Source organism: Astyanax mexicanus, chromosome 22 (genome assembly GCF_023375975.1).
Source record: "Astyanax mexicanus isolate ESR-SI-001 chromosome 22, AstMex3_surface, whole genome shotgun sequence".
Classification (NCBI taxonomy): domain Eukaryota; kingdom Metazoa; phylum Chordata; class Actinopteri; order Characiformes; family Acestrorhamphidae; genus Astyanax; species Astyanax mexicanus.
This window is the reverse complement of record NC_064429.1, coordinates 18,180,872-18,195,297: the sequence shown is the minus strand read 5'-3', so window position 1 is coordinate 18,195,297 and position 14,426 is coordinate 18,180,872. Positions and strand designations below refer to the sequence as shown.

The 14,426-nt window shown below is 38.2% G+C and overlaps 1 protein-coding gene across 1 annotated transcript in view; it reads left to right on the top strand.

Moving 5' to 3' along the window:
* adamts3 (ADAM metallopeptidase with thrombospondin type 1 motif, 3) overlaps positions 1 to 14,426 on the top strand; it is a 232,580-nt gene that overhangs the window by 130,082 nt on the left and 88,072 nt on the right. Inside the window, exons 13-15 of the mRNA XM_022664827.2 lie at positions 785 to 960; positions 11,078 to 11,211; positions 12,004 to 12,127. Of these exons, the coding sequence (XP_022520548.2) occupies positions 785 to 960; positions 11,078 to 11,211; positions 12,004 to 12,127 (434 nt within the window). The remainder of the gene's footprint in view (positions 1 to 784; positions 961 to 11,077; positions 11,212 to 12,003; positions 12,128 to 14,426) is intronic.

Below are 14,426 nucleotides of genomic sequence, written 5' to 3'. Positions count from 1 at the left end.
TATTTATGGCATTTTTCGCACTATAAGCTGCACTGTATTATAACGCGCATTTTAAGAGACACTATAAGGAACTTCTAATTCAGCAGGTCTCGCCGCTGGGTGGTGGTGGTGGAGGGTTAGCTAACTAAGTTAAGTAAAGCTAAGCTAAGTAAAAAACTGTAATATTAACAGACTCTTTCTTTTAAAGTCAAACGAGCACTGGATGTTAATCTACACAGATTTCTCTTCTGAAAACTGTTTATGTGGGGGAGTAAAGCGCTTCCCTTTATTTACGGTAAACTTAAATTCCCAAGATTTCACCAGCACTCAGGTTGGAGCATTAGCATTAGTGACTAGCTTGACTGGTAAAATTTGATTTTTGGGATAATTTAAAGAATTCTAAGTGCGCCTTATAGCGCGAAAAACATGGAACTCATCAAACATGGGACATCTTGATATGAAGTACTTATCTCACTGTCCAATCACATTAAAACAAATCAATTTACTATAAGATAAAATCTATTAAATATGAATCAAAAGCAAGTATGGCAATATGTTAGTCCAATTTGATTTTCTGGTTGAAAGCACAAATATGTTGTGGGAAAAAGCTCCTCCTCATCCTCTCTGTGTTTGCCTTCAGGCAATGAAGAGACATTACAGTATTACAGAGGTGGGATAATGTAGTGTTAGTAGTTTTCCCCAAGGTGTAGCATGATATAGTCCCCAGACTAGGAATTGAACCCCAGCCTCCCACAAAAACTCACCATGTAAGACATGACATTTCTTTTTCTCCTGTGTGAAACAGTCCATCTAACGGTGGTCAGGACTGCCCAGGGGTGAACTATGATTTCCAGCTGTGCAACACAGATGACTGCCCCAAGCATTTTGAGGACTTCAGGGCTCAGCAGTGTCAGCATCGCAACTCGCACTTCGAGTACCAGAGCATCAAACACCACTGGCTTCCCTATGAACACCCAGAAGGTGAGTGTGTGATGTGTGATGAGATTTAACCCCTTCAGTTACTGACATATTATCACTATAAATTATGTAATCTTAACTCTTTTGGACAGTATAGGTAGTACCATGGCATGATGCTTTAAGTTAAAATATATTGAGAAGTTTCACAGAGCGTTCATTTAGGGTGTAAAGTTTTTTTTTTTTTTTATGGTTTATTATGGCAGTAATATAGTTACGAGAGTGAAGAAACCACAGTGAAAACCCTAGTTAGCTTAAATAAAATATTGTTTAAAGAGTTTAAATGTGTGTTATTCAGGCTCTAATATAAATTATGCAATATGTTGTCTATATATAAGTAATAATAAGTATTCACTCACCCATCCACACACATTATTGAATTCAGGTGTTCCATAGCTCAGTGAAATCCAGCGTGGCAACGTAATAGGATGCCACCTGCCACTACTAAATATACCACTGCAACTATCAGTGCTATTACTGCAAAGTGGGAACAACAGAATCTCTGCTACAAATTAATAGGCCAAGGAAAATGATAGTGTGCAGATGTTGTCATCTTTCTGCAGTTAGTCGCTACCAGAGACTCCATTCCCATTCATTCAATGAAAATGAAGCCAAAATCTTCCGCCATGTTGGCGATCCTGAAACCCGAGTCTGTGCAGTAGAGACCAGAGGATTGAGAAAGACTGTGGAGAGACAGCCTACTCATTTAAATAACCCTGCCCCTGAGGGCTGCTTCCACAGAGCTTACACAGTCTATGGTCCCGCCCATACAGTCATTGGTCCCACTCCAGCTAGGTGTAAGCAGAGGTTACACTAGCTGTTGCATTTAAATAATGGAGGTAGAATGACAGTATTGTGGCGTCTGTGTGTGTGTGTGTGCCAGCTTGTAGTGTGCCTGTGGGGGCGGGTCATGGTAATCCGGGGCCAGCGGGGCATTATGGGGGTATGTTTTGGGTGGGTTAAAGGGACCTACCATCTCTGTGCTGGATAGCTGGGTTGGTGGCCTCAGGGCTGTTTGTGCTGTGTTGGCAGTTGGGTTTCGCTCTCCTAGCCTTGTTAAAGGCTATAAGTGAGCGGCAAGCCTGTTTATAAAGAGCTGTTGAGTACTTGCAATGAGTCTCACGAGTCCTCCTTCCTCTTCCACGCCACAGTATATTGAAAAAAAACGTGATTGAAATTTGTCTGTTTTGACATTGAAACCTATGGGGATGGGTGGGGTTACATCTTTCTGCAACCAAACAGCAGGGGGCGCCCGACCTGTGGTGGCTTCACTTTTGAGAGACGATGCTCTGTCCAGCTATACACAGTCTATGGTCGCTACAGACTTCCAAACTTCATGGAACCTTCAGATTAGCTCAGGAACAGTGAATAAAGACCTTATTGAATAGATTTCCATATCCAAGCAACTACAGCTAAGTGCAATAAAAAAATGTCAGAGGCGGTGGTGTAAAGCACGCCATCACTGGACTATAGAACACTGGAGGCATGTTCTCTGGGGTGATGAATCATGCATCTACATCTTAGATCCCAAAACATAAGTCTGGGTTTTGCAGTTTCAAGCAGAACAGCACTTGTATGACTGCATTGTGGCAAGTATAAAGTTAGGTGGAGGGGGGATTATGACGTGAGGTTGTTTTTCAGTATAAGGAACTCTCCCAACTTTGTGGGAACAGTTTATGGATGGTCCCTTACTGTTCCAACATGATCGCGCATCGTAAACGATTAAAAAGTCCCATACACACACTCCTAAACCTTATGGAAAGCCTTCTCAGAAAACGTGAAGCTGTTATAGCTGGAAAGGGTGAGTTCACAGCATATCAAACCCTATAGATTAAGAATGGGATGCTACTCAATTCATATGCATGCGAAGGCAGCCGACTGAATACATTTAGCAATATAATGTATAAGTGGTTGATAACTATTATGAAACTCTCATTCCGCATTCAAGATATGAAATAAACAAGTTATGACCAAGGCAGTGCAGATGCCCCCTACATAAGAGGTGTTTACGTAGAATTTTAAGCTTTTCCTTTTCATTGGTTGTGCCCTGTTTGGTACAACATGCGCACCTGCCATCAGAGGGTTAGCACCTGCCTTCAATTTAGGGCAGCCTGTAAATACAGTGATGGAAGTAAATGGAAAGTGCTGAAGTTTCAGCTGCTGCTGGGTGGCCTTTGAGCAGAAAGCAGGAGGGCCGCTGTAGGAATATAAACCTGCGAGAGCGGAAAACGTTTAATAACTCACCTGAACACTCGAGCTGCAGAAAATGCTGGAACCAACAGAGACGGTGGGAAATGTATTCTTCAGCTGATTAATGCCCTATAAAATATACTGTTTTACACAGTTAAAGAAAATAAAGTAGCAAATGCATATTTTTATTTTTTTTCTAGTATTGTTTTTAAACTGTTCTCATAAAATTACAGTAGAATACTGGCAGCAGGGTTTCCAGCTTTTTTACACTACTTTTTACAGTTTCTATACTGTTTTCTAAATTACAGTTTTTTTTACTGTTCATTAAAAATTGTTAATACTGTGAATTTGTAAAATATAGTAAAATACTGGCAGCAGAGTTTTCAGCTTTTTATTATAATTTTTACATTCTTTTTTTTTCAATTTCAGTTGTAATAAAATACAGTTTTGGCAGCAAGGTGTCCAGCTATTAAATGTAATTCTTATACTTTGTGAAATGTGTTCTAAATTCTAAATTTTTTTTATGTTAAAATACTGTGAATTCTGAAAGAGGATCTGTAAAATACTCTGCAGCAGGGGCATTTTTTGTCATACAGGCAAACTGTTATTTTATTATACAATTTGTACTGAAAATATGCTGCACAACTTATTATTTATTTTACCTGAACTGTAAACTGAATACAAAATTGACAGTTAAAAAACATCAAAAATAGTGAAAAAACAAAGTGTTTTTTAATTTAATGTTTATCTTGAGATTTGCTAATGCTATCACAGCGTAGCATCTTTCTGTGGATAATTTAATCTTATCTGCTAACCTGCAAGCTACTTGAAAATAAATCAAAATGGAAACAAAATTGATATGTGAATGAATAGATTGTTTGTAAGAAATGAATCTAGAGATGGACCTATCAATGTTTTTGGCACTGAATGCAACACTGATCGAGGGCAGGGCCACCTGCCACAGTAACATTTCCAGGCAAACCTGGTAATGCAACATAATGCAAGGTTGTCAAGATAAAATGTGCTTTACCTTTTAGAATCAACTACATTTAAAACACTGTGGAGCTCTATCTGAGAGAGTCTGTGAACCTCAGCAGATACAGAACTGCACTGTGGGGTTCGTTCTGGCTGCTACTGACTTTTGGTGGTGTTTAATGGCCTCTGAAAATGTTTTCTTTTATATGTGGTTAGAGCTGTTAGTTCTGCTGTGCTGCTGTGTTAATAATGCTGAAAAATGAGCACACTCTCGAGAGGGATATCCAGTTAATGGGTTTAACAGTATTTTCTTTGCTTACTTCACAAGATGTGATATTGGTTTCTGTTGTATAAGCCGCCCACATTCAAATTCAAGAAAAAAATATTGAATTTTCAGAGTAAGATTATTCGATTTTTTTGCCAGGCATATACAGTAGGTCCTTTTAGCTTTACTACTATTTCCATTATTAAACACATCCAAACATAAGTATTAGAAAACATAATACTGTGAATTGAAAATAAAATATAGTAAAATAGTGGTAGCAGGGTTTCCAGCATTTTAAATGTAAGTTTAACAGTTTCTATAATGTATACTGAATTACAGTTTTTACCACTTATTAAAAGACATTTAAATACTGTGATTTTTTTAAATATAGTAAAATACTGGCTGCAGGGTTTCTAGTTGTTTACCATTATGTTTTCTGAATTGTAGTTATTACCATTGTTATACATGCAGTAAAAAAATGCTGTAAAATTTTGACAACAAGGTTTCCAGCTGTTAACTGTAATTCTTGTAGTTTCTGTACAGTTCTGCTGTGTTGATGTGCTTACACTGCTGAAAGATGAGCACACTCTTGAGAGGGATATCCAGTTAATAAGTTTAAAAGTTTTTTTTCTTGCTTACTTCACAAGACGTCTCAAATTCAAGTTAAATAATACACATTCATAGTATATAGCTCTGGAAAAAATAAGACACCACTGAAACAATTTCTCTGATTTTGCTATTATAGGTATATGTTTAAGAAAAAATAACATTTTGTTTTATTCTATAAACTACAGACATTTCTCCCAAATTCCAAATAAAATAATGTCATTTAGAACATTTATTTGCAGAAAATGAGAAATGGCTGAAATAAAACAGATGCAGAGCTTTCAGACCTTAAATAATGCAAAGAAAACAAGTTCATATTTATAAAGCTTTAGGAGTTCAAAAATCAATATTTGGTGGAATAACCCTGGATTTTAATCACAGTTTTCATGCATTTTGGCATGTTCTCCTCCACCAGTCTTACACACTGCTTTTGGTAAACTTTTTGCCACTCCTTGTGCAAAAATTCAAGCAGTTCAGCTTGGTTTGATGACTTGTGATCATCCATCTTCCTCTTGATTATATTACAGAGGTTTTCAATTTGGTAAAATCAAAGGAACTCACCATTTTAAGTGGTCTCTTATTTTTTTCCAGAGCTTATATCACATATACAGTAAGTCTTTCTAGCATTACTACTCTTTTTTATTATGATACGCATCCAAACATAAGTGCACACAAAATACATTCTCACACACTCTAGCAGGGTAGAGAAATGGCTAGCTGCTACAAGGTGAAGGAACGTGCTCCTGAAAGCAGCGTGGTCAAGTGGAGCTCAGGCTCCGTGCAGTTCTTAATAATATCATCCCCCACTCCCTTCCTCCCCTCTGTTTCATCGTTCCTTTAATCTGCTGGCTTTTGTTTGCTTCCCTTCACATCTCTTTTAGCTGAATGTAACACATGCCGAGGTTCTAGAAGCCGGGTCTTGAACGGCGCCTCCCACGTAATACTGACGGATTGCTCCTGGGTGAACATACAAAAAAAATGTCCTCTTACCCTCAGCCTGTGCCTCTCTAGCCCAGCACTGCCTTAATGCAGGTGGCCCTTTTGTCCAGTGCTATTTACCCAGCAGGATTGTGAGCACTGGTCAGTGGGGATAAAGGAGCTTGTTGCTCAGATTGTGAAAAGGCCATGATGCTTTACCTAACAGCATTTTTATATTTGTACACGACTGTACACAGCTTTTATACATGATTATTTTACATTATTGTGCTTATTATCACCATTTATTGGAATGCAGTTTTTACAAAGCAGACCTCTAGAGATATTAATAATAATAAATAATATGGAAAATTACAAATATAAAAAAAATAGAAACATTATTTGATAAAAATGGTGATCAATGAAAATTTAATGAGAGCCAGTTTCATTAGATATCATATTACATAGCAAATATCATGATTTTAAAATATATAGTGTAAACATTTAATTGGTTCCATACTTGCAGGTAGAGTAAGAGATTTGTCGCTGTCCAATGAAAAACACTTATCTCCAAAACAGCAACTTTACAGGAGAGAGAAAAAAACCTTGTAAACTTTCAATGGAAGTCAATGTAAAAAATAGTTTATTTCAGGTCATTTTAAAGATTTTCTATTGGTCCGTTCATCAATAAATTTTGACACAGTGTAAGGGACAGTTTGTCTGTTCAAATTATGTAGTAAACTAAAAATATACAAAAATGAAGATAAGTGTTTTTAATTGGACAGCAACGAAATATAGTCACAAGTGGTGATGCACGGGGTCCAAGCGTTTATACTCTAATTGGGCCTACACAATACTACACTAGTTTTGTGTGCTACTAGTGTTTTACAGTGAGAAGATTGAATAAAAAAAAATGCAGCTAAAGATTTTGAAAAAAAGATGAACTCATCTGAATCTAAAGGAATCACATAACAAAAAATAAAATATACCCGCAAACATTTCACTCTCTGTATCGTACTCTACTGGTAAGTGTTGTGATTCACATGCTTTTATTGTCAATACTGACCTTATGCAAACATAAAGCAGTAATATAAACCTGCTGAAACACCATACACCAGCTCACAGATCAATACGTTCACCTTTCTTTCAGCTATCAGGAAACCGACCTCCGATATGAACTGTTATCTGTTCTGATCTGATGCTGAAACTTTTTATACTGTTGTACTTTTGTTGGAAAAATACATGCATAACTATTTATTTGGATGGTCTATTATATATGCTCCAACTAACATTCAACTAACAGTCATCTGAATGTCTAGTAATTGCAACTTAACTCTAAGTTGAATGTAATTGTAAAGAATTTACTTTCACCTTACAGTTCAGTTGCATTAAATAGACATACAGTTGAATGTTAATTAAACATCTATGATGGACCATCAAAATAAAGTAATACCAAATGCATTATTATGCCCTTAGTGCAAATGATGCACATGGTGCAAACATGGACACATTAATCCTATGAACGGAAGGCACTTTTTAGTCCAGCAAGCATATAGTATTAAGTAGTGGTTTCAATTGATTAAAAAAAGATTCACGACAGTATTATGCGATTAATCATGAAATTCTTGTACTTGTATTTTTAGAGGAAGGACAAAGTGTAATGTGGTCGTGTGGCTAAAACACTAAAACTACTATTAAAAATATGATTTTTCTATTTAGATTAAGCAGGTTAAAGAGAAAACATTAACAAACAAGCTCTGGATGTTAATATACACAGATTTCTCTCCTATAAATCATTTATTTGGGTGAATAAAGTGCTTACGTTTATTTACAGTAAGCTTAGATTCCCAAATTTCTCCAGCACTAAGGCTGTAGCATTAGAATTAGCGGCTAACCGCTAGCCGACTAATTGCTAGCCGTCTAACAGTGCTACACTGAGGAACCCTGAGTGCTTTGGTAAGTCAGGGTGATATTAGCTAGCGGTTTAACATGGTAAACACGAAGACTACAGTCCAGAATACTCACCTCTAAACAACGAAAGAGCTTGCACGGTAAGCAGCTAATGCTACTCCAGCAGTGCTAGCTGGGGTTAGCAGCAGACTACAGGCAGATAATACTCACCTCTGAATGGCTAATGAGCTAGCGCTTAACGCACTTATCGGCTAATACTAATGCTATTCGAGTCTTGGTGCTGGAGAGCTAAACTGGAACTGGAAAGCTTTACAGCTTTACTGCTCCTTATAACTAGACTGGTAAAGTATATACATAATGCACACTGGATTGAAAGGCGCACTGATGATTTTTGGCAAAATAAAAGACATTTAAGTGTGCCTTATTAAAAAAAAAAAAGCAAAAATATACAGTAAATCTAGCTTCTGAACTTAATAGTAGAGATGCCATGTACATTACTAAATAAAACCTCTAACTTATAAGAGAAAGTTGGGGCTAAACTGTATCATCTGTAATAAAGGCAACTAGTGGGTATTAGTTGGAAACTTAAAAAATGAAACACTTGATCATAATTATTTGAGCTGATTATTATTAGCAGTTATTTTGGTTAGTAATCATGGTTGCTAGACCTGTTGGATTGAGAAACATGCATACCATACCGATGGAATGAAGTGAATCGTTAATTTTATGTATCCTTGTATCCATACTGTAGCTGCTATTAATAATACATGCATAAGTAACCGTTTTACTGTAAGCCCTGTTTAAATTTGATATGCTTACCTAAGGGACGTCTATAATAACATGTTTGGATGAAGGGGATTGGTGTGGTCCTGCTCTTGTAATAATTTGTTTCATGAGTTTTTGTAGACGTCTGAGTACTTGGCAGTTGAGGCACGGACCATGAACATAGTTCGCTATGCTTCTGGATTCTTGTCGAGCCAGTATCGGATGGTAGTGGTTGCTGTGTTCTGCTCACGCAACTTATAATGTGATTTATTGTGTGTGATTGTGCTTAGGTAAGTGTGTTGTTGCCATAGTTAAAGGAAGTGAGCTTAGATTAAGGAGGGATCCTGTTTGTTCATAGGTTATTTTTTTGGTAGGTCTGTTACTTGGCAGTTGAGGCAATGGACCATGAACATAGTGTTAGGCTGTGCTTCTGGATTCTTGTCGAGCCAGTATCAGATTGTGGTGGTTTTGCTATTGTTAGTTGAGTGAGTAGTAGATCCTGGCTGAGCCCTATGCATAACCCCAGCTGTTAGGTGCAGGATTTGTCGATTTCCTGTATTATATTACTTACAAATGTACTCCCCAGTAAAAAGAATTCAGACAGCAATAAAATAACCACAGGACAACATTTACAGTTTATAAAGTTACATCTAAATGGTCATAGACACACTGACACTTGTTCTTCTTTTGGAATGTTTTCTTTCTGTAAATCGGAAAGTATTTAATATGTACAAGGGACTCTCAGATGCTTTTGTGCAGCCAAAAACCTTTTCTGTCAACGTGAGGCGACATCTGTCTGGAAAATCATGAAGATGTGAATCACGGGGACTAAATGATCAGAACACGGCTGCGTTCGGTCTGAGACAGCAGGCAGTTCAGACAGTAATTTTCTCAGAGGACGAAGCAAAATAACACGAAACATGGCCGAGAAAAACTAAGAAAGAGAATTACCTCAGGGCTCCAGTGTAAAGATAATAACATACAAGTAGAGCCATACACTGACAGAAAGCAGATAAGCACAGTGTTGATTTTAAGTGACAGTTATGTTTGATATAAATAAATAATTCTAGTTAACAACTTATTGTTTACTTGAACTTTACTAGAAGTATAAACCTAATTAGATGTCTTGCTTTCTAGATGTCAAAACTTAGGAGCTCCAAGCTGACGACGGTCACATCTTAAACTGAAATAAGCAAACTTTAGTCACTGCTGTCATCAAAATTTAAAACTGTATCTCAATATCCTATTTTTGGGTGTTTACATGCTTCAACCTTATAGATGAAACATTTGCAATTAGCTTTTAACCTCTTTATTAATGTTCAGTTCTGATCCAGTAGATATATTTAAAAAAATAAAGGTGATAGAACAGAATCCTTACGCAATTCCATAGAAGCACCACATTTGGTTTCAGAATGGAAATCATGAATTGGTTTCCTAAAATGGTAATAATGTTAATTATATTGTAATCCTACACTTAAGTTCCTTAATAATTTATACAATACTAACTTAAACTTGCCTGTTAAGCTAAGAACATTCTGAGCCATTTGTAGATACATCTGTTACATAGGTTGTAACATCTATGTTTGTTACATTCTATGACTCTAAAGAACCATTACTTGGTCTAAAGGTTCTTTACTGTTTTATCCCATCTCTATTACAAACATGCTTTGTGTGACCAAAAGTGCTTCAAATACATACTGTCTGTACCACCTCTTTTTCATTTTTATAACTGTAGATCTCCCCCATCACAACATGCTACTAGCACTGATATGGTAAAGGCTAGAATGGGCTTCCATTCAAATAGAGCTTGGGACTACCATCCACAGATGGCTGTGTCATTACCGATGACAGAACTGGCACGCTTCCAACGATGGAGCCGTATGAAATAGTGTAATTATGACTGGTTAATGTGGTGTTGGTTAAGAGTCTCAGTGGGTGCAAAACCACTGATTTCAAATTTGACACTTTTACACCAATCTACAACGCATGTTGCTATCTTACACCTCACCAACTGTCTGTTTTTATGCCTTGTGCCTGCGTCATTTAAATAGCAAAGGCGCTTGTGAATAAATCTACACTGATGGGTGTGGTAGTCTGGAGGTGAGGTGTGTTCAGGTGCATTTCTGGCATATTGCTATCTTGGGAACAGAAAACACAGATGAGCACTGCACTGTTAAAAATACCAATCCACCAAATTCAGAGTGCACCCGGCTCTTAAAGTGATTGGTTTATTTCACGTTACACCCAAAACACAACTATGATTGATTAAGAAAATTAGTTCATGCATTTTGCGCGCCCTAGGTGTACTTTTCCTGCTGTTACGATAGCAAAGACACACTGACACGCCGTAAATCAAGCTGCATGTTGTGCGGTTGACAGCTCGTCTATTGTTCACTAAAATAGGGCCCAAGGGGTTAATCTGAGTTCATTTGATGTTAAATTTATGTTTTTTTTTTTGTCAAACTTCAAGCAACTCCTCCTCCTCTTGTCTTTCAGACAAGAAGAGATGTCATCTCTACTGCCAGTCCAAGGAGACGGGTGACGTGGCGTACATGAAGCAGCTGGTGCACGACGGAACGCGCTGCTCCTACAAGGATCCCTACAGCATCTGCGTGCGGGGAGAGTGTGTGGTAAGCTGCTGACAGCCACTATCCTCCCAAACCCTACAGCGGTGCAGCTTCACAGCAACAGCCAAAAGTCCCCTGACAGCACCTGCCTAAAAAGCTGACAGCATCTGAAACAGCCTGTCACGAAGAGAAATAAAAAAAGGCCTCCGCGATACAGCCTGAAAGGAAGACGGTGGTATTGATATCAATATATTAATATTACCGCGCTCACTCGCCGCAGCGGAAATGGATACGGGGGAAAAATGAGCGCTGTACAGAAACTGATAGCGTTATTTGAATAATGGACTGTTTCTGTACTGGTTGATGGAAGCACACACACTTTTTTCCCGCAACCTTGTCGTTTTTTTTCTCATTTTTCGTAGACAGCGAATGAAATAATCATGTTTTTGTGGGATAAAACTACGAAATAGCGATTTGTGGAAGTGCTAATGCTCTGTAAAAGTTCGGAAAATGCACAAAAGCTTGCAAAAAGCTCTCTGAAAGGCCCAGAATACATGCCCCCCTCAAAATTACAGCAGACTACATCATTTTTATGTGTTTTTAAGGTTTTTAACTAGAACATTTTGTCTTTTTTTTTCCTTGAAACAGCAGAATAATCACAACTAACTACAGAGCTGCAGTGTCTCGACAGCAGCGTCTACTGGGATTAATAATATAGCTGCCTGAGACAAAAGTGACGAGTAGCTTCAAGACAAGTGTCTTGGCCGATGTCTCATTTATGCCTGCCCTTTCTCCCTCTCGCTCTCTTTCTCCTTCTTTCCCTCCCTCCTCGCTCTCTCTTTCTCTCTTTTTTAGAAAGTGGGCTGTGACCGAGAGATTGGCTCCAACAAGGTGGAAGATAAGTGTGGCGTGTGTGGAGGGGACAACTCCCACTGCAGAACAGTGAAAGGAACCTTCACGAGAACCCCCAAGAAAGCCGGTATGACCCTTATCACTTACATTTCTCAAGGACCACCCATGGGCAATCATTCTGTAGCTCCATCTCCTCCCCGTTGGCAAAACAGTCCCGCCACTGTGAGTTTCTTTCAGTGTTTTGGAGTCATGCCTTACGTTTCAGGGTCAAGCTCACATGTCTGCTCATGCCACAGATCTTCTCATACAATTTGGAGGACTTGGCAAATGAAACAGGCTGGCCTTTTGGTGCTCCTGTGAGTCATCCAAGGTTGAGGATCCTTAGAGATCTCACATGAACCCTTCTGTTAGGTTTGTTTCATTGTACTGTTCCATTTTAATTAAATAAATTAGATTTTAGTTATGTGGGTTAATACACAAACAGCTTCATAGCAGGTATTCTAATTTTTTAATGTCAATAAATGAGAAATTGTGGCAAATATGTAATACTTTTTCCCTGCAAAACAAGATTGAATGCACAAACGTTTATATAATTTTTTATATAACAATGTAATAACTATAAAAAGTTTCTCTTATAATTGTGTAGGTATACCTTAATAATCCAGGCAACAGCAATAACTCTTAGACAGAAGGACTTTGGGCATCACAATTTCAGGGACTAGTTTCAAAAGTCAAAAAGTTAAAAAACAAAAAGGGATAAACACACTTTAACCAGCACAAGCACAGGTGTAGAATGATAACCAGGTGTTAAACTAATTAACAGAGCTAGGGCAGACAAAGTAAACACAGTCCAGGCTGAGATGTAAACCAAAAAGCCAACCAAGGAGACTAAACACGGGATATAATGCTGAGTGTGCAACAGAGAGGTTGGCAATACTTTGCAAAGCGCAATGGTAAACAAACAGTCATGTACACACATATACACACACAGACTAGATTACAAACAGCTGTGGGCCAGTCTAAAACTCGGGTGACTTGAGTTCTTTGCCGTTACAAAAGTTAAAATATAAAATACGAGATGCCGTACCGGATTATAAGGCGCATTTTCAATGAACGTCTTCTTTCTGGTTTATTTTTGTACATAAGGTGCACCAGATTATAAGACGCATTAAGCAACACTAGTAAGGATGGATACATTGAAGTGAGCAAGTGTCACCATGTTTCCCTTCTAATGGGGAAGCTGGGGGAAGTGCCTAAGTAAACAAAACTGTAATTCTTGAAAAAAAGTTTTTTTAATAGTCAAACGAGCACTGAATGTTAATCTATACAAATTTTCTCCTGAAAACTGTAAAGCACTTCCATTTATTTACAGTAATCTTTGATTTCCAATATTTTGTCTAAGGGTGAGTTTTCAGCGAAGTATATCCATCACTAAGGCTGGGTGTAGCAACAATAGCATTATCCGCTAACACAACACCGATAGCGCTAGACTGAGGAACCCTGAGAGCTATCAGCTAGCGCTTTGTCCCACGTAGCTTAATTTAACATGGCAAACCCACAGACTACATTCCGATGTACTCGTCTCTGAACGGTGAAAGACCTAGTGCTACGGTTAGCGGCTAATGCTAATACTGCTGCACCCAGTCTTAGTGCTGAAGAAACTTTACTAAAAAGATCACCCTTATAACGCTGTACTTCAGCAGAGTGGCTTTACTGCTTCTTAATACCTGACTGGTAGAATTCATAAATTCATACATAAGGAGCACCGGATTATAAGGCGCACTGACGATTATTGGGAAAATAAAAGGATTTTAAGTGCGCCTTATAATACGAAAAATACAGTAGCAAAATAAAGAACCTTATTTTTTGTTATACTTGTTCTTATCAATGTTGTCAGCTCTATGGCTGATGTTCCCTTTCAGCACAAATGAACCCTTTCATTTACCTAAATCAACCAATAAAGTAGCGACTGGCTAATGAGTGCCCAAGATTCAGAAACCGCAGGCCACCTTCAGGGGTCTGTTTTGTAAAGTCTTTACCTCGCCAATTGAGAGCTGTGTCCCTGTCAAATAAGAGACCTACACAATACTAAGCAGGTGGTTTAAATGTTATATATGGCTGATTGTTCCTGGGTCACATGTCTTGGGAATTATTTAACGGTGAATGGAAACACGTATAGGGAATAAGAAGCCTACTTTAGCCTTGTGGGATTGAGCATGTCCATGGTATGTGCTTTTTTAACATTCTGGAAAGCTCTGATCGTGATGCGGAGGTGTGTGGAGTGCCCACTAACTCCAGCCTGTCAGTCAAAGTGCCACTACTTGAGAGTAAAGCTGTGGAAAGGGAGGACTGACATTGGCATTCTCATTACAGCAAAGTCAAGAGCTTTCTGTGCCAAGTGTGATGGCCGTGTCACTTTGAGCTGC